Source organism: Bos mutus, chromosome 4 (genome assembly GCF_027580195.1).
Source record: "Bos mutus isolate GX-2022 chromosome 4, NWIPB_WYAK_1.1, whole genome shotgun sequence".
Lineage (NCBI taxonomy): Eukaryota > Metazoa > Chordata > Mammalia > Artiodactyla > Bovidae > Bos > Bos mutus.
Genome location: NC_091620.1, coordinates 105274385 through 105293913, shown reverse-complemented (window position 1 = coordinate 105293913; position 19529 = coordinate 105274385). Strand labels below are relative to the sequence as shown.

Below are 19529 nucleotides of genomic sequence, written 5' to 3'. Positions count from 1 at the left end.
AAGTACTGTCATGTTAGAGCCTTAGGAGAGAACTGATGTGGCCTAGAGTGTTAACAGGAGTGCTCTGTATGATGAGAAATGTATGTTTTCTTTGCTCTGGCCAGATTTTTCTAGACCAGAAAGCGAAGGTTTTTAAATATTAGCATGTAGTATATTTAACAAAGTGCTTACTGAAAATCCCACAAAATATGTCTTTGCTGCATATTTTGAAAGCACCGAGGCGCTCACCTTGGTTTGTGTAAGCATTCAGCGGTGCATGTTATACTTTATTTTGGCTGCCGTGATACGTATCAGGAGGTGGCTCTCTTTGGACTCCCGGTGAAGTTGGCAACCCGTCCACAAAGCCGGTCCAAGGATAGGGTGACTTGAGTGAGTTCTGTACGAGAGCCCTCACTGTCTGCTATGCAAACACATTCTGCATTCACAGGTCAGCTCATCACGCCTACTGGCGGTCAACCATCCCCAGCCAAGTTCTCATCATCTGCTGCTTGGATTAGGGCTATAGCTTACCTTCTGACTGCCTCCCTCATTCCAGGCTCTCCCACTCCCTTCCAGCTCCATACTGCCTCTGTATTCTTAAATAAAATTAAACATTGTCTCTTGCATTTTTAAATGCCTCCAGATTCTCTGCAGGGTCAGGTGGCAGCAACAATTTTCATCAAGGGTCAGGCCACCCCTTAGGTGTATCAGAATGTGCATAAAGAGCTGGCCAAGAAGGAGAGGAGTGAGGTTTCAAAAGCCATATTTGGCGTTTCCAGTGTCTTGGATTCCTTTTGAAAATTTAAATAATACTTTTGGGTTAAATCAGATGTATATTTATTCACATGGAGAAGGAAATGGCAACCCACTCCATTATTCTTGTCTGGGAAATCCCACGGACAGAGGAATCTGGTGGGTTACAGTCCATGGGGTCAGAGGAGTTGGACATGACTCAGCGCTGAAACAACAACAGATGTTTATTCAAAAGGGGGATACTGATCTCCAGAAAGAAGTCCAAACTTGTTCTGTTGTTTAAGGAGCTATATAATGTTGTTTGAACTAGCTTTCCAGAACCGTCACCCATCTTGCTTTTGCTAGTGTTTGTTGGTGATGGACAGGGAGGCCTGGCGTGCTGTGACTCATGGGGTCGCAAAGAGTCGGACACGACTGAGCGACTGAACTGAACTGAACTGAACTTGACATTGATGGTACTATCAAGAGTAGGTCTTTGAGGGACTTTTCTTCTGGTTGTGGAGATAAATGCAGAACCGAATCTCAAGTGGTTTCTTGGCTGTGTTATCATGGAGATCCAAGGGAGAACAGTGGAAGGTATCCATAGGTCTGCTTGGGACGAGGTGTTAAAGCTCTGGAGTTGCATCATGAAGAATTAGTAGTGATCACCTCCTGGACACTGGAGGGAAGACTGGTAGAAAGAAAAAAATGTGTAGTGCCTTTGAGGTGTGTACCTACTGGGGTTTTGGGTGATTGTGTGTTGTTCAGAGTGCAGGTTGAGGTGGAAGAAATAAGAAGTTGTGGGGTTTTATACTGCAATGTATAGGGAACTATAGAATATTCTTGGTGGGGAAAGGATACATAGATGTGTTTTTTTAAAAATAAAAATGAAACTACTAGAAACACAGAGCAAGACTTGTAGTTTTAGAGAGGCCAGTCAAAATACTACTATAATACTCCAGGTGAGAGATGGTAATGGCCTGGATTGGGGCAGTGTAGAAAAGACAGAGGCAGATTTAAGACAGATTTTTGGAGGAAGGATTGAACAAATGTAGAGACGCCTTGTTATAATCTCTGCTGAAAGAGTTAAAGTGAGTACTGTGATATCTAATTGTGAGCCCATATGTGAAAGGTGTGCAGTTGGTGTGGGGAATGGAGAATGTAGTCAAAGGAGCTCTCAGCAGAAGGTGGGGGTTCTGCTTGGAATATGTGGAGTGTGAACACGTTGGGGGACATTCGCGTTGAAATGTACAACACAGAATCTGGAGCCTAGAGGGGATATCTTGGCAGGAGATACCCATTCATGAGTGATGATGGAAGTGAAATGTGACTCTTTCTGACTCCGTGAACTGTATCCCACCAGCCTCTTCTGTCCATGGGATTCTCCAGGCAAGAATACTGGGGTAGGTAGCCATTCCCTTCTGCAGGAATCTTCCCGACCCAGGGATTAAACCCGGGTCTCCTGCATTGCAGGTGGTTTCTTTACCGTCTGAGCCACCAGTAAAGACAAATGTAAATATTATCCAGAGTGACATCTGACATGAGAAAAGATGAGGCCAAAGACAGAACTGCAAAGAATATCTTCATTAAGGTAAATTATTTTTAATAAATTTTAATTTGAGAGATTAACTCTGGTTTTCTATAGAACATGTAAAATATGTTATAAAAAGAATCCCTATCTGAAATGGCTATACATAGAATTGTATAAAAGTGGCTAGGGCATTTGACATTAAGTTAAGGGCAACACATCTAAAACACAAAGAAACAGGGACTTTCCTGGTTGTCCAGTGGTTAAGCTCCATGCTTCCACTGCAGGGGGCATGGGTTCAATCCCTGGTCAGGGAACTAAGATCCTGCATGCCCTGTGGTATGGCCAAAAAAAAGAAAAAGAAGTAAAACACACAAAAAACAAACAAATGAAGAAAGACCCTTTCTTTTAATCTCTCAAAGTCTTTTCACCAACAGTAACATGGTAGTAAGTTTGATTTAGAATTGACTCAATGTTCTTGCCATCATCCCTTTTATCTTTTGGAAGCTGGTGTTCTATTCATTTCTAAGCCACTAATTATTTGATCAATTCCAACATTCACAGTTTTTCACATTAGAATTGATGCTGTGTTACAGTTTAATTAGCAGCAATCAATTTTCTTAGCAGTACATGACTTTGGCCTGTTCGATTCGAAGTCCTATGGTGATTGCTTTGTGCGTCCCCCTTTCGTCAGCAGCAGAGTGCCATTTGGAGTCAAGGAGGATGGAGTGAAATGGCCCACTATGCTCCCTCCTGTCTGTCTCCCCCTGACCAGACTTAGCCGTCTTCCATGAACCTGCAGACCCCTTGTGAAAAGCCAGGAGCAGGGCATCAAGGACTCGGGGCAGGCATTCAGACCCTCTTATCCTGGGGTTTTTGCAGGTCCTGAGAGAGCTGGGGAAAGCAAGAACCCATCGGCCTCATAAAACACAAGCCCTTCTCTTCACAGAGGGCTGCCCCGTGTCACTCAGGGTTCTGGTTGCAAGCAGCAGGCACTGAATCCAGGGGGATTTATTGGAAGAAAATCTGGTGCTGACATCACTTCTAGTAAGATTTATTGGAAGGAAATCTGGTGCTCACAGAATCAACAGGAGGCAAAGGAACAGGCTTGGGAAAGGGGCAAGACCAAGGGAACCCAGACAGACCATGGATCTCTGGAGCAGTCTGGCTAGGATGTCAGACTTGGCTGGCTGCACGCTGCCCCTCATTATCCTCGGTGCCCTCTTGGCTTTGCCTCTTGGCCCCAAAGACAAAGGTCCAGTTAGGAGCATTCGGTCTGACTGCCCAGATCCTGCCAGTGTGCTGGTCACCAGGAAATGGAGAGTAGGAAATGTCTCTCTGGGGCTTCAGGATGAGAAAGTAGGGTCCCAGCAAGGCACCAACGCAGCAGTGCTGCCAGGAAAGCACCCCCTACCACCAGACAGAAAAGGGTCTTGGTGTTGTATTACCAACAATGACAAACGGCTCCTTGCACTTCTGTCCCAAAGTCTCAGATTTGTGAGGTCATCAGAAAGTTAAAGTGTTAGTACTCAGTTGTGTCCAACTCTTTGCGACTCCTCTGTCCATGGGATTCTCCAGGCAAGAGTACTGGAGTAGGTAGCCATTCACTTCTGTAGGAATCTTCCCCACCCAGGGATTGAACCCAGGTCTCTTGCATTGCAGGCAGGTTCTTTACCATCTGAGCCACCAGAGAAGGCCATCAGAGCAGCTCGATAGTCAGACAACTGTGGCATATTCAGACTGGTAACATTGGCTTCATTCTTCACCACCAAGTGGAAGAAACTTACCTTTCTGGAGCCCATATACAGGGTCAGGCCCTAGACTAAGTGTGTTATATTCAATTTCGGTGAATGTGCAAATTACTCGTGTTTAGACCTCAAGGATATCTTAAGGAAGGAGGACAGTAGTTACCAAACTTTTTTCCAACTACAGAGAAAGAAAGCAACAACTGCAGAGGGTAGAATTTAGCTGCTGAATAAAATAATGTCTAAAAGATGCCATTGTTTGAAATTAGTCTCGTAGACTGACAGGTAATTAACTTCTGCCAGTAGTTTAATTAGTCACCCGTACCTGGTACAGAGACCGCACATGTGTGGGAATTTCCCCCCCCCTCCAATCACAGAGGAAATGTAGCTGGGTATGAACTCGTGGCACAACTCATATATCCGTAGTCCGTAGCAGTTCTACATAAATCCTTTTCTTTAAAGTTATTTAACCGTTTTGAAAATGGTTTCAACAGAAGTAATTCCAATTGCACCAGAAAGGAAACCAGAATCTTAAAGAAAAATATACTGTCTTTGCTGAGCAAGGCAAACATATCAGTATGCAGAGAGACAAGCCCATCTCTTGTGTTTTATTTCCTTAACAAATCCACCAAAACACTTACTTTCTGTCTTTAAAAAGCTGATAGACAAAGAATTCTGTGGCCGTTAAAAATTAATGCCTACAACTGGTTTGTAACCAGTTTAAAACAGTACTGTTTTTTAAAAATTGTTTCTCTTTTATTTACCGTATCTCATTATGGGACTTTGCACATATTATAAACACAATAAATATTTGTTGGGGTTTTTAAAAACTCATTGAAAACATATTCTCTGGGGAAGTGTTTTCTATTTAAAGACTTAGATAACCTGCTATTTCCCCACCTACTTCAAAAATAAACTAACACACTTCTATTACAAACCTACCCCATTTTATAGCCAGGCCCTTACAGAATAATATATTTCCAAAAAGCTCTAAGTGGCCACTTTCTGTCATGATGTTTCTTTTTAATTCTTTCGGGAGTTAATGTTTAAAAATCCTTGTGTCTGCGAAAGATAGGAGCTTGATGTTGTTTAAAGCTGTCCAGTGCAAAGTCATTTGGTGAAACTGACTTCATTTTAAGAACTAAAAAAAGTGAGCCTAAAGACTAGGTGGTTCTCCAAAATTAAAACAAAAGACTTGCTTTTGCTTTGCTTTTTAAAACCTCTTTAAATAATGTGAAAAAAATCCACCAATAAAATAGCATTGCTTTCAAAAAGAAATAATAGTAGTAATTTTCTTCTTAATGAAAAAAAAAAAAAAAAAAAACTCGGTGATTCTAATAAAAGCACAATTGTTTTTTTCTATATTCAGTGGAACCAGGACTAAAGTAATTTAGAACTTGAGCTGTTCTCCCCTTTGGGTCTATGGAGGGAGGTGGAAGAACCTATGGGTTACTGGTTTTACTTCTCTGAAATCTTCACTTCTCAGCCCTGGACACCTTTAAGTTTTTGCTCAGCGTGGCCTTTCTTGAGCACGTTGTTTAAAAATTCGCCTCTTCCTCCCCTGATCAGCACGCCCAGTGCCCCTCCCAGCATTCTCTGTCTCCCTCCTAGTTACCTGACTCAGTGTATGTTTTGTTTGTTTATTTGCTTTCAGCTTCTTTCTGCTCATTCACGGAAGCACCATGGCATGAGCACAGATTTTTTTGGGGGGGAGGGTCCCTGTCCTCTGCCTGGCCCATAACGCACTTTGAGTGCTCCCCAAATGTTTGCTGACATACAAGCGCAGGCAACACTCGCTTGTAGATTTCTCTGTATGGATATTTGCAGCTCTCTTGGTGGTTTAAAAAGCAATTTCACATTAGTAATTTTATCTGTTTATTCTTATGATAAATTTGTGTTTTGAGAAAAGGTTATTATCCCAAGTCAGCAAATGAGGGAAAGGGCCTCAGAGAGTTCCTATGAATTATGCTAAGTGAGGGGCTAGCAAGTGGTAGACTCCAGCCTTGGACTCAGACCGATTTCGTGCCTTGAAATGCCCCTACCACCCAGGTTGTGAATCTGTCTCTCCGAAGGAATACAGCAAGGCCTGTAATAAGTATTGCTGAATCAGGTCTCAGGAGAGTGGATTCCACAGAGTAAGTAAGAATACAGAGTGGATGGATAACATGGGTTGGGAAGATCCCCTGGAGGAGGAAATGGCAACCCACTCCAGTATTCTTGCCTGGAGAATCCCATGGACAGAGGAGCCTGGCAGGCTACAGTCCATGGGGTCCCAAAGAGTTGGACACAACTAAGCAAGTTCCACCCTCATAGTCTTGATATACATGCCCTGTGTGCTGTGTGTGGTGACCTCTGGAAATCAAAAGAGCTCTCCATGCGATGTCCACCTCCAAGAGCCTCCACACACCCCTGCTTGCACTGCAGCTGAGCAGCACACCTTCTGCGCTTCAGGCATCTCTCCACGACATTTCTGTTTCATGACAGCTGTGGGTAGGAAGGCAGTGCACCAACTGGTTAAAGATCAGAGATCCCGTTACACACAGAACCAGGTAGAACGTGAAGCTGGACATGGTTGGAAGACTTGGGGGGAAATTACTCTGTCTCCTCACCTATTAAATTAGGTTGGTGGTACCAAGTTCTGATATATAAATTAGATGATGCAAGTAAAGCATTCATCACTGCTTTAGGTGTGATTATTGTGCAAATAGATGGGGGGGGGAGTGGAAACAGTGTTAGATTTCATGTTCTTGGGCTCCAAAATCAATGCAGATGGTGATGGCAGCCACGAAATTAAAAATGCTTGCTCCTTGAAAGAAAAGCTATGATAAACCTAGACAGAGTATTAAAAAGCAGAGACATCACTTTGCTGACAAAGGTCCATATAGTCAAAGCTATGGTTTTTCCAGTAGTCATGTATGATGTGAGAGTTGGACCATGAAGAAGGCCAAGTGCTGAAGAATTAGTGCTTTTGAACTGTGGTGTTGGAGAAGACTCTTGAGAGTCCCTTGGACTGCAAGGAGATCCAACCAGTCCATCCTAAAGGAAATCAATCCTGAATATTCATTGGAAGGACTGATGCTGAAGCTGAAGCTCCAATACTTCAGCCGCCTGATGCAAAAAGCTAACTCATTGGAAAAGACCCTGATACTGGAAAGGTTGAGGGCAAGAGGAAAAGGGGATGACAGGGGATGAGATGGTTGGATAGCCTCACTGCCTCAGTGGACATGAGTTTGAACAAACTCAAGGAGATGGTGAAGGACAGGGAAGCCTACTGTGCTACAGTCCATGGGGTCACAAAGAGTCAGACAGGACTTAGTGACTGAACAACCACAATTGTGTATCTCATTATCTCTTCTACTAGATTATAAAACCATAGAAGTTAAGGCACGTCACTGGCTTTATTAGTTTGCCAGGGCTGCCATAACAATGTCCCATAAACTGAGCAGTTTAAACAGTAAATATTGAAAGTCTCACAGTTCTAGAAGCTAGAATTCCAAGACCAAGGTGTTGGCTGGTTGGTTCTGATGGCTGTCAGGGAGAATCTGTTCTGTGCTTTGCTGGCTGACTTTGGCACTTCTTGGCTTGTAGAGGCAGCCCTCTAGTCTTCACCTTCATCTTCAATGGTGTTCTCCCTGTGTGTGAATCTGTGTTTAAATCTCCCCTCGTTTATGAAGACGCTGGTCATGCTGGATCCGGTGCCCTCACTGCTCTGGCACAACCTCATCTTAACTAATATACCTGCAGGGACACTAATTCCAAATAAGATTGACATTCTGAGGTCCTGGAGGTTTGGAAGTCAACATATAAATTTGGGGAGGGGAATATAAATTCAACCATAAAATGGGATTTGGGACCTTCATATCTGTTGTATTTTACTTCTATTTAGAAGTTCCAGGGAATGGCTCTGGGACCCATTGGACTTGATAAAGGTCTCTAGAAGGTTCAGAGATAGAGCTCCTTCCCAGCTTATTGGTCTTTTGAAAACTGCCTCTCCATCGAAGGTTTACCAGAAGAGAAACTTCCTTCCTGCTAGTGCCTCCTTGGGCTTTGTGTTTGATCTTTGACTCAGGAAATTATAACACATCAAGGTGAATATTTTGCTCAGGACTTTCCAAGCTGGTTTTTAACAGACAGGTAGTGGTAATATCTTTACATATAAAGATTTAGGTGTGTTATTTATAGTTTAACATGTTAAAAGGTTTATTCATCTAAATATCTGGGTAACTCAGTGTACTTATCAAAATTTTAAGTGAATGTCTTTGTCTCACAGGTATGTATTAGTAATAAATGTGTTAAGTGTTAGTAATAAATGACAGTTTCCCTCAAAGGCATCTTAGTTTCCTTCTGATATGTATATAGTGTGATTATAAAGAAATGAGTCTGGTTTCACAATCTACACAGCTGCATATAGATTGCTATATTCCATTGAAAATTTAAATGAGATATTTCCAGTATCTAAATTGTAATACTGTACTTCACACATCCATATTTTTAAGATGGATATTCCCTCCACAAATCACTTGCTTAATACAGCAGAACTTTTGGAGTTGCTTTTCAGGCTACATTTGTTTGGGCATTTAAACATGCACTATATAATACATTCTCTAAATGGTTGGAGCTGAAAGTTTGAGTTGTTATAAATGTCAGGATTTGTTGTGATGGAAATAGGACTCTAATGTATAGAAAGTCTGCAAATATTTGTTGAATGACTGAATATATGAGTGAGTGAAGGGGTGTGGAGGAAGTGGAGGCATTTCTTTTAAACTCCGCTTGAACCAAAGGAATCAGTAACCTGTGGTGAATATGATCCTGAAGAGTGAAGGTAATATATTTAAAAACCATAGAAGTGAGTTTTACTTGTTTATATTGTCTTCTTCCTGTAAGTTGGATGTGGTCGTGATACTTTGTCTTGTGCCCCAACCCTCTACCCTGTGAGTGATGTTTTCAAGCACTCTGCAATGGAAGGAATCTCCAAGAAAGGCAGTTTCAGGGGAAAGAGATGCAAGGGATGCACATTTGCATAGGGCAGGAAGGGCATGGGAACATCTGGTGGTGGTGGCTGACTCGTACCATTTGTTAGCACTCATTAAATTCACATTAATGCACGAGCTGCTCTGAATGTGTAAATGCCATTTCAGGTCAGTTGTTTTCTCCCAGGTCAATGGCAATGACTTTGGGGGGCCCTGTCCTGGTTGTTTCCTTGCCAATGGCATTTGACCTGGGGTCAGACCTGTATTTAACCCTTTCCTGTAGGTCAAAACCAAATCAACGGGGTGAGGATGAAACTGGAAATGAGTGGTCTGTACAGCAGGTGTCCCCTGCGGAGAATGTGCCGCAGGTGGAAACAGTTTAAGATCTGTTCCTGGCCCATCTCCGAAGACGCTTCAGAGGTCAGAGATGCAATTCCAAGACATCCATGTGGCGGGGGAGGCCTGGGGATAGATGGAGCAGGTGCTGACTTGGAGCGGTTTCTCAGCAGCGTGGTGGGGGGACTTTCAAAGAGACCCCTTCTGGAGATAATGTATCCATATATTCATGAGCACATATCTCGGGCATCCATCGTGGACTGATTTACTTAGAAGTTGCCCCGAATGATTAGAACTTTACCCTCTGCCCCTACCTCCCACCAGCAACCAGAGATTTTGATTGGAAGGCAAGACTATAATGCATTTTTCTCTTTCTTTGTTCTAGAGGATGAGGATGATGAAGAAATGGTGGAACCTAAAGGGGACCAGGATTCAGAACAGGAAAATGAAGACAAAAAGCAGGAGGTGAAGGAAGGTACGGTGTGGGAGAGAAATCGAGTCATCGTTTTATTGTTTTTGTTTTTGTAACCAACAAAAGGGGGTATAGAGGTAAGTAAAAACATTAATATAGGCCTCCAGAATGGAAGTTTTCTGGGATTGTTCAGTACATTACATGTAGCAATATAAACTGAGTCCCTTTAGTTTTTGACCGACAGAAACAAATAAAATACAAGTCATCCACAATCCCCGCAAAATTCCTGTAAAATTATTACTAAATAGCAGTAAAACAAGATACTTGTTATCAATTGACATGTTACCTAGTTGACTCCATCCTATGTTCCCAGTAATAACAGGAAAGGAAAGAAGCAGATATAATTATTTTGTCAACGAATTCTGAGGTTTATGCATGCGTGCTATGGAGAAACATTAACCATGATCATCACTGTGGTGCATGCATGCTAAGTCGCTTCAGTCCTGTCTGACTCTGTGCGACCCTGTGGACTGTTGCCCACCAGGCTCCTCTGTCCATGGGATTCTCCAGGCAAGATTACGGGAGTGGGCTGCCATGCCCTCCTCCAGGGGATCTTCCCGACCCAGGGATCGAACCAGCGTCTCTTCTGTCTCCTGCGTTGGCAGGCAAACTCTTTACCACGAGCGCCACCTGGGAAGCCCAATCATCACTATTGACTATGCTATAAGTGTCTTCTCCATGCTCTGCCCAGATCAGCAGCAGCCTCTACTTGCTCCAGTAATAACAATGACTAATATTTAGTAAGGGCTTACTAGGTGTTTGGCTGTGTCCTTAACACTCCAAAGATATTATGCACCCTTTGCAACACCCTTTTGAAGCAATATAAACTGGGTTCCTTATTGTCTCTATCTTATAGATAGAGAAATAGGAAAAGAGAGGTTTAAAAACATACCCTGTATACATAATGTATAGGTACCTGGCCTCTGCTTGGAGCTGATGCCAAAGCCTATACACTTCCCCATGGTGCCCTCCTCCTGTAATAGCACTGGATTTCAAAACACAAGAAAGCAGGAATGTAAAAAGGATAGAAAGGGGTAGGCCAGAAATACTATAGCTGATGTTTCCTTAAAAATCTAATTTTGTGGGCTTTTTGAGATTTTCAGCCTAAGGAGAAAAAGAATTTGAGATCGTCATTCTTACTGAGATATGGAGTATCTGTGAGACTGGACTCTTGCACATTTCCTACTAAGTGTCCCAAGTTTAGAGCAACAAAAGTTTAATTAGAAGCTCAGTTTATTTTATTTTTATATTTATTTATTTTTAATTGATGATTCCTTTACTGTATTGGTTTGCTTTCTGTCATACATCAATTTTTAAATTTTCCATTTGCCTGTAACTGGCACACATGGTTGTCCCCAGGGACTTTGTAAGAGTGGGTATGTACTGGCCATGTGGACTCACCTCACCCTGCCCAGGCGTGAGGTGGCTTTTTACGGCCAAATTCTAGGGTATGGCTGTAGACAGGTAGTAGATTCAGCATCTTTAAGAGTGGCATTCACAGAGGGCCCAAGTTACGTTTTCTGAGAGATTGTAAAAGGATCTGATTGAAGCAATTTCACATTTAAACTCCTGCTAAGAACGTGGCTAGACTTCCCTGGTGGCTCAGATGGTAAAGAATCTGCCTGCGATGTGGGAGCCCCGGATTCGGTCCCTGGGCTGGGAAGATTCCCTGGAGAAGAGAATACCCACTCTAGTTCCTTGCCTGGAGAATCCCATGGACAAGAAGCTACAGTCCATGGGTCTCAAAGAGTTGGACACGACTAAGTGACCATCACTTTCACTTTCAAGAACATGTGTATATATTTAAGCTGGTGAATAGAATATCATTAACACAGGTGTAGCAAGAGACAAAATAAGTCTGAGTTTACTAAAATACTATTTTTTTTTACCAAAATATCCTTAAGATGTACTGAGTGATAAGGAGCCAGGGTATATTTTTTGTGTCTTGGCACAGATTCCCTCCTGCCCCTCAACCCCAATCTCCAAATTGTCTTCTCTGGCAAAGCACTGCAGCCTCCTTCTTAAGTTCTGAGCAAAAACGCCCTCCAGTTTTAACTGGTGCTCATGCTTCATGGAATTGATTAAAGTCCTGTTAAAAGTCCAAAAGAAGTTTGAAAGTACATTTCCTGTTACTGCCGTGCTGTGCATCTTAGTCTCTATTAATGGCTTTTCTGCACATTAGCACATGATGGGTTAAAAGCATGTTTATGTTGGCATCAAACTCTTGCTGGCTATTTTTTTTTAAAGCAAGATAGTATTTTGCAAACTTTTAAAAGAATCTCTAGCAGATACGATCATGGCGCCATTCACACAGCTGCATGGTAGGCAGGGCTGTGTCAGCACTTCCATAGGAACCCTGAATTTCAGGGATTTATTACTTAGCCATAAACATTTGCTCTGGGCTGAAACTTGACATACACGGTTTTAAACCAGGGAACACATTTTTGAGAAATCTGGCCTTTTTTTTAGAATTAAAAAAAAAGTGCTGAGGGGAAGATGGGGAAAAAAAAAAATCCGTGCTCACTAGCTTTTGACATTTTTACTCATGTGACATCAAAATGCATTAAACAGTAAAGAAATGTGGGTTCAATTTATTACTCTTCCCACTTGTTTTTTCACAAAAGAATTGGGAAAAGCAGCAAGTACCTTTTAGCTTTTAATCAAATTTTAGGAAATTTCTGTATGTGAGAGTCCTAGTATTTTCATGTTTAGAAATTTAAAACAACAGAATCAGAAACTTAGCTCTTGCGATTGCACATTAACTCATAAACCTCACATTAACTTCAGAGAAGGGCATCGTTCTTTATTCAGTTTGATTTTTCTTACTCTTGTTTTTGAACTGATTTCACTGTAAAATTCTCCAAGAACCACCATGCCTACTTAATCTGATTTAATATTTAAGTTATGTGGGTTTACTTACTTATTTTTTAACCTTTTGGATATATTTTGAAAAACTATTTAAAAGATATAATTTCTATATTGAAATTTAAAGCTACCTCATTGGAAAAAGCATTTCTGAAATGGAGATTTTTTAAAATTACTTTTGACCTAAAATGAGGTTGTAAAATATTCAATATAAATTGTGGATTTCACTATGGATTTTACATTTTTACAGAGAACAAAAAACCCAGGAACTCTAGACATCAAAAGATATAGTGTATAGTAAATAGAGTAAATCAAAAAGAAACTGAAAAAATACACATTCAGGTCAATAAGAAAAGCATAGCAAATAGAATAGGATCAATATGAGAAACACATAAAAAAGTATTGTCATATCCAAAACCCAGACAAATTAGTATTTTAGTAATAAAAAGAATACAAAATAGACCCTAAAATAAAATTCATACTTAAGTTTTTCAGGCTATGAATTCATAGAAATTGGGCGGTTTTCTAAACTTTGAATTTTATGACTCTAGTGCCTTGTTTTCATACTTCTTATTCAAGCTGAATGTAACTTCAGGTAAAGTTTGGTAAGTTTGAAATTTGTCCTGTTATTTCGATTATATGAAAGTAATATCTACATGGTCTACTTTTCCTGAAGAATCTTTATTTCTTAAGAAAGATCACTTTAAATGCATAAAATATTGTTAGCTCTTGGCAGAAATACTCCATGTTGCAAAAACAAACAGCAAAACCTGCTGTAATAGCCCTTTCTGCTTAACTTGTAAGAAAAATCAAACATTATTGTTGTCCTTGTTTTTCTCTGGTATGCCTGTTGCTATTAAATTAATTCCTGTCTTTTCATGCAGTGAAGATGTTGAAAACAATTCTTTAGGTTCCAGGGATAGGGGAAAACTGAAGAAAGAGACTTCAGAGAGAATTTGAGGTCTATCCTAGAGTCATTCTATTCTGGTTCAAATTGTTTATGCTTATATTTAAAATTTTGTGGACTGCATTAATACACTAATTTTCTTCTCGTGAAATACAATGTCTGGAGAGGTTTTATCTCCTGAATACTGATATTGCTTGTGGTTCCTGGATAGGCCATTATGTTTTCTTTACATTGTAATAAAACATCAGTTAAAAGATTTTTAAATATGAGAGGTTTGGGGTTTTATCAAACATAACTATGGCTCTATTTAACTCCTAAGTTGAATATTATTTATGACTTTTAAAAAGTACTCATCTGTTATTTTCTGCTAACAAATCATGTCATTTGATCTCTGTTGGACATCAAAGCTTAATATAACATATGTTCTTTGTTTTGGTTCTGTAGCAGTTTAGTTTCAACCCAAACATTGTATTGTCAAACATAGTATCTGGAGAGGCTACTGCTTCACCTACCTGAACTTGGCTTCTGCAAATACACTTTGATCAGCCGTTTAGGTTTCTTTTAGAGAAGAAGTTGTATGTCTTTAAAGCTGAGATAAAAATGACAATAAACTACAGGGGAAAAAAATTACAGAAAATTACACAGGAACTATTTTTTATTCAAAGTAATGGACCTGTAAGGAAAGATACAGGTGGAATAAAAGTAACTCCAAAAGATAAACAAAATAGAATAGATATTTTTTATATATAAAAACAGGAATAATGGGGGAAAATTCCTATTTCTCTGTGTAATTTCAAGTGTGTTTCAAGTAATTCATCAGCAGTGACTAAAGTCAAATGAAGCTTTTTAAAATAAAACATTCTTCTTGATCTCGTAGTATTCTAGTTTAGCCCTGGGTGTTCTTTGGAAGGAATGATGCTAAAGCTGAAACTCCAGTACTTTGGCCACCTCATGCGAAGAGTTGACTCATTGGAAAAGACTCTGATGCTGGGAGGGATTGGGGGCAGGAGGAGAAGGGGACGACAGAGGATGAGATGGCTGGATGGCATCACTGACTCAATGGACGTGAGTTTGAGTGAACTCCAGGAGTTGGTGATGGACAGGGAGGCCTGGCGTGCTGCAATTCATGGAGTCACAAAGAGTCAAACATGACTGAGCGACTGAATTGAACTGATGCTTATTTATGTAACAGTAGTGACCAAAGATTGAAGGCAAAAGGAGAAGAGGGCAGCAGAGTATGAGATGGTTGGATGGCATCACCAACTCAATGGACATGAACTTGGGCAGACTCTGGGAGATAGTGAGAAACAGGGAGGCTTGGTGTGCTACAGTCCATCGGGTTGCAAAGAGTTGGAAATGACTGAGCAACTGAACAACAACTGATTGTTGAATGCTCAACTATTTGCTGAGCTTCCCCAGTGGCTCAGCAGTAAAGAATTCACCTGCAGTATAGAAGTTGCAGGAGACACAGGTTCAATCCCTGAGTCAGGAAGATCCCCTGGAGGAGGGCATGGCAACCCACTCCAGTATTCTTGCCTGGAGAATTCCTTGAACAGAGGAGCCTGGCGGGCTACAGTCCATAGGGTCACAAAGAGTCGGACACGACTGAAGCGACTTCAAATGCATGCAACTACTTGCTAGTGTGTTTATTTTTAACTCTTAAAGCAGACTTAAAGTTTAGGTACCATTGCCTCATTTTATAGATAACACTGCTGCTTAGAGAGCTTTTACTGACTGAAGAATCCAAGTTAGCAAATGGCATAGTAGCTCTCGGATTCCAGGTTGATTTTGTAGAGTTCTGGTTATTAATGGTTTACACACAGCCTACCTCACTATTTGTCAAACCAGTGTCTGTGTGGCGTTTCTCAGCAGATGTTGATGAAGGTTCTTATAGAGTCCCAGTATACACAGGCGTATTTGGGGCTCTGGAGATTTCAGCAACAAAGAAATCCTTCTGCCTCTTAGAATCACTGGGGTGAACTGTATTTGGAGATTACCTTCTGCTTAGTGGATGAATCATGTTTTTGTTATAACATCACCTGGAGAGCATTTTATAAGGTGCGAGCAGACTACCTCATGATCATTCACGTTTCTTGTTCAAATACAGACTTTGGAGTCTGTCTAGACCCTCTTTCATTTTGATTTGGGGCAGAGAAGAGTAGGCCAGAATCGGGGAGACATTCTGAACATTACAAGTTTGAGATCTACTTCCATGGCTCTGCAAAAAGACTTCCTGCCCCTTCTTTTATTTCTCTTATCCAGTGGGTCACCAGTTCTTATAAATTGTACAAGAATCTGCTCTCTTTCCATCCTTACTTTCACTGGTTAAGTTTAAACCCCCATTGTTTCATTTCTGAACTATTACCATATCTTCCCAATTGGTCTCCCCATTTTTTTTCAGGGAATAACTTTTTATGTTGCAGTGTACTTAAGTAACAGTGTTGTGTTAGTTTCAGGTATACAGCAAAGTGATTCCGTTATACATACACATGTATCTATTCTTTTTCAGATTTTTTGCCCATTTAGATTGTTCCATAATATTGAGCATAGCTCCCTGTGCTATACAGTAGGTCCTTGTCCAGGGCAATGGCTTCAAGATACCATTAGTCAAGTCAAATAACTCTTCCATAAAACCTTAGGCTGCAGGTGACTGCACCTAAGTGATCCCTTTGACCATGTAGCCAGGTGGACATTGGTCCTAGTTATGGGGATGGTTGTGGAAGTGTTTGGGAAAGCTTGTGGGTGAGTGATTCCACCCAGGGACCCCCATGGTTTTAATGCACTACCCTCCTCCTGAAGTTTAAACTTTAGGAGCTTCTGATCCTACTGAAGAATAATCAAACACTTATTGAAGTCTCTCTGCACGGAAGTTGAAATGGAGTTCCTGAAGAGCCACAAAGGTTCAGCTGACAGTTTCTGCCCTTAGGGATTTCTCATTCTGGGGGAGTTCCTAGTGCTTTGTTTGTTTATAGGTTTATGTAAACTTTGCTACTGAAGGAATAGTTTCTGTAACCTAATCCTGACTCCGAGGTGAGCTGACTTTCAGACACTATGACATATCGCTAGTTATTTAGTCTCTCTTGGCCTTATTTTGTATCTTCAGATTTAGCTTTATATGGTTAATCATGCCGGAAAGTAAGGCATTAAAACAATTGTGAGGTATCTTATAGCATTTATTTGTTTCATGTGTTTGTTTAAAAGCAGACGATATCTTGGGTAAAGGTGGGTTTGCAAGGACATGCTTTAGTTTTTGAGGGGAATTTATATAACAGTCTATCAACCTTATCAAGCAACTATCTAAAATAAAATGAATTTATCAGTAGAAAGAGCCAAGGTGCTATCTGAATCATATCTGAATCGTATTATGAAGGTGAAAGTGAAGTCGCTCAGTCATGTCCGAGTCTTTGCGACCCCATGGACTGTAGCCTACCAGGCTCCTCCCTCCGTGGGATTCTCCAGGCAAGATTACTGGAGTGGGTTGCCATTTTCTTTCTCCAGGGGATCTTCCCAACCCAGGGATCGAACCCTGGTCTCCTGCATTCCAGGCAGACGCTTTAACCTCTGAGCCACCAGGGAAGTGTATTATAGATAGTTCTTAATTATTTGGTATGTGCCGCTTAACCACAGCTTTACAACCTAATATACAAGGCAATGGCACCCCACTCCAGTACTCTTGCCTGGAAAATCCCATGGATAGAGAAGCCTGGTGGGCTGCAGTCCATGGGGTCGCTAAGAGTTGGACACGACTGAGCGACTTCCCCTTCACTTTTCACTTTCCTGCATTGGAGAAGGAAATGGCAACCCACTCCAGTGTTCTTACCTGGAGAATCCCAGGGACGGCGGAGCCTGGTGGGCTGCCGTCTATGGGGTCGCACAGAGTCGGACACGACTAAAGTGACTTAGCAGCAGCAGCATACATGGTTTTACAGATTTCTCTACTATGTACTATTTGAGCTGTTTTTCAAGTTCAGTTCAAAAGAAAGTAACATTCAGAGGGGATTGTTAAAACACACAATCATCTTCATTTGTAGTATTTTTTCAACTCTTCAAAATAGTAATTAATCCAGATATGATATCTTTTTGTAAAGTTGGCAATGAAGACATCTGCAAAAAACCTTTGGTGTGAATTTAGGAGTAATTTAGAATTAATCTTAACAATGGCTTATTTTACTGTGTCCTATTTCTCTTCTGATAAGCAGTGTCTTTCAAGAGTTGGATTCCTCTTGAAATGTTTTAATTATCCTTTTTTTTCCTTTCCCAATGATCTCTTTTACATAAAAAAGCTCCTCCAAGGGAGCTGACAGAAGAAGAAAAACAGCAGATCCTTCACTCAGAGGAGTTTCTCATCTTTTTTGATCGGACAATACGGGTAATTGAAAGAGCCCTGGCAGAAGACTCCGATATCTTCTTTGACTACAGTGGTCGAGAATTGGAGGAAAAAGACGGGTTAGTTTCTTGTGTGCAGTTAAAATAAAAATACTGTGATAAGTTATCTGTTGCTTCTAAACTCATTTATGTTTTGAGTAGGCAAGTTGCAAGCCTGACAAATCAGAAGAGACTGAAATTCCAGAGCTGATCTTGCTGAACAGCTCTGACTAAGGGCTTTGGTTATGATTTCTGGCTTAGAGTTTCCCTGTAATTATCATGTGCTTCGGTGAAATGCTTTTGAACTTGATATCTGGGGGACAGTCCAGGTGATAGAGACTGGTAGAGTCATGTACATTGTCCTCTGAGAAAACATCCTTATAAGCAGTAAGAGGAGATTTACGTTATATCCAGGAGATGTAGTTTTGATGTCTAAGCAAACAGGAAGCTGAGGAAAATAAACATGATATCCAGGAGAACCTTAACTGATGTACAAGGCAACAGAGACTGGCAACTTTTTCCTCTCTTGATACCTAAGCTTATGTATATATGCCTTTTAGGAAACACATGTGCAGGCGTAAATTTACAGATTAAAAAAACTTGCCTATAAACCTATGGCCCCAAACAACTTGCCCTGTGACTTCAACATGTATATTGTCAACCATCTTCACATGGATAATAGGCACTTTATGAGCTTTGTAAAAAGACAGAACTGATGTTCAGCCACCAATTTCTCTTGGCCAGGAACAATAAGAAAAGATGAGATCCCCTGCCGTTTTCATCAGACCTGACATTTTACTACTTCTAAAATTCAAATACATTGTCAAAGGCCAACCTGTCGTCACTGAAGATGCTCAAGGCCATGTAAACAGGTTCGAGAAGGAGTTCTGAAAATGTTCTTAACAGTTGATAGTATTGATAGACTGTATCAAAGAGACAGTATTTTGAATATACATGTTATATTTGTTTAATTTTAAAAAGCCATTCCTCTCCGGCTCACTTAATATTCTGAGTCCTGTTTCCCTCTGGGTACCGGGCACAGTATTATCTTCGGTGTATGTACCTCTTGGGGCTTCCCAGGTTGCGCTAGTGGTGAAGAACCCGCCTGCCAATGCAGGAGATGCAAAGGACGTGGGTTTGATCCCTGGGTGGGGAAGATCCCCTGGAGGAGGAAATGGCAACCTAGTCCAGGATTCTTGCCTGGGAAATCCCATCGACAGAGGAGCCTGGCGGGCCACAGCAGTGGGGTCGCAAAGAGTCAGACACGACTGAGTGACTGACACTGTACTTACTTGTCTGAGTTTGCAAAGGTGGAGCTGAGGAAGAGTTAGCTAGGGGAGAAAAAGTCGTAATAAGTTAGCTCTGTGGAGCCCAAATACTTAGCCTGAGATCAAGTCACCCAATCGGACAAGTGGAGCAGGGTGCAAAGCAATAGAACAGAAAAATAAGGTGAGTGGGGAGGAATTCCTGAACTGAGGCCCAAGGAGCCTAGATAGCTTTTTATGTGGATCCAGTAACTGCTGATGCAGAACAAGTATGACCCAACTTAAACATGCAGTCTTGTGGAGCAAATGTATGATTAGTGCAGAGTTCTTCAGAGGATGGTCTGTGGCCAGTTGACTATCAACCA

The 19529-nt window shown here is 41.1% G+C and overlaps 1 protein-coding gene and 1 non-coding gene across 7 annotated transcripts in view; one reads left to right on the top strand and one right to left on the bottom strand.

Annotated features, from left to right (window-relative positions):
- Positions 1–19529, top strand: part of DYNC1I1 (dynein cytoplasmic 1 intermediate chain 1) — a 410283-nt gene that overhangs the window by 241950 nt on the left and 148804 nt on the right. For all 6 annotated transcript variants that reach the window (XM_070369823.1, XM_070369822.1, XM_070369824.1 and 3 more), the window contains 2 exons: positions 9676–9765; positions 17818–17980. In XM_070369823.1, coding sequence (XP_070225924.1) covers positions 9676–9765; positions 17818–17980 — 253 coding nt within the window. The remainder of the gene's footprint in view (positions 1–9675; positions 9766–17817; positions 17981–19529) is intronic.
- Positions 17039–17110, bottom strand: TRNAS-GGA (transfer RNA serine (anticodon GGA)). Its single transcript has one exon. It is a non-coding gene; the product is annotated as a tRNA-Ser (tRNA).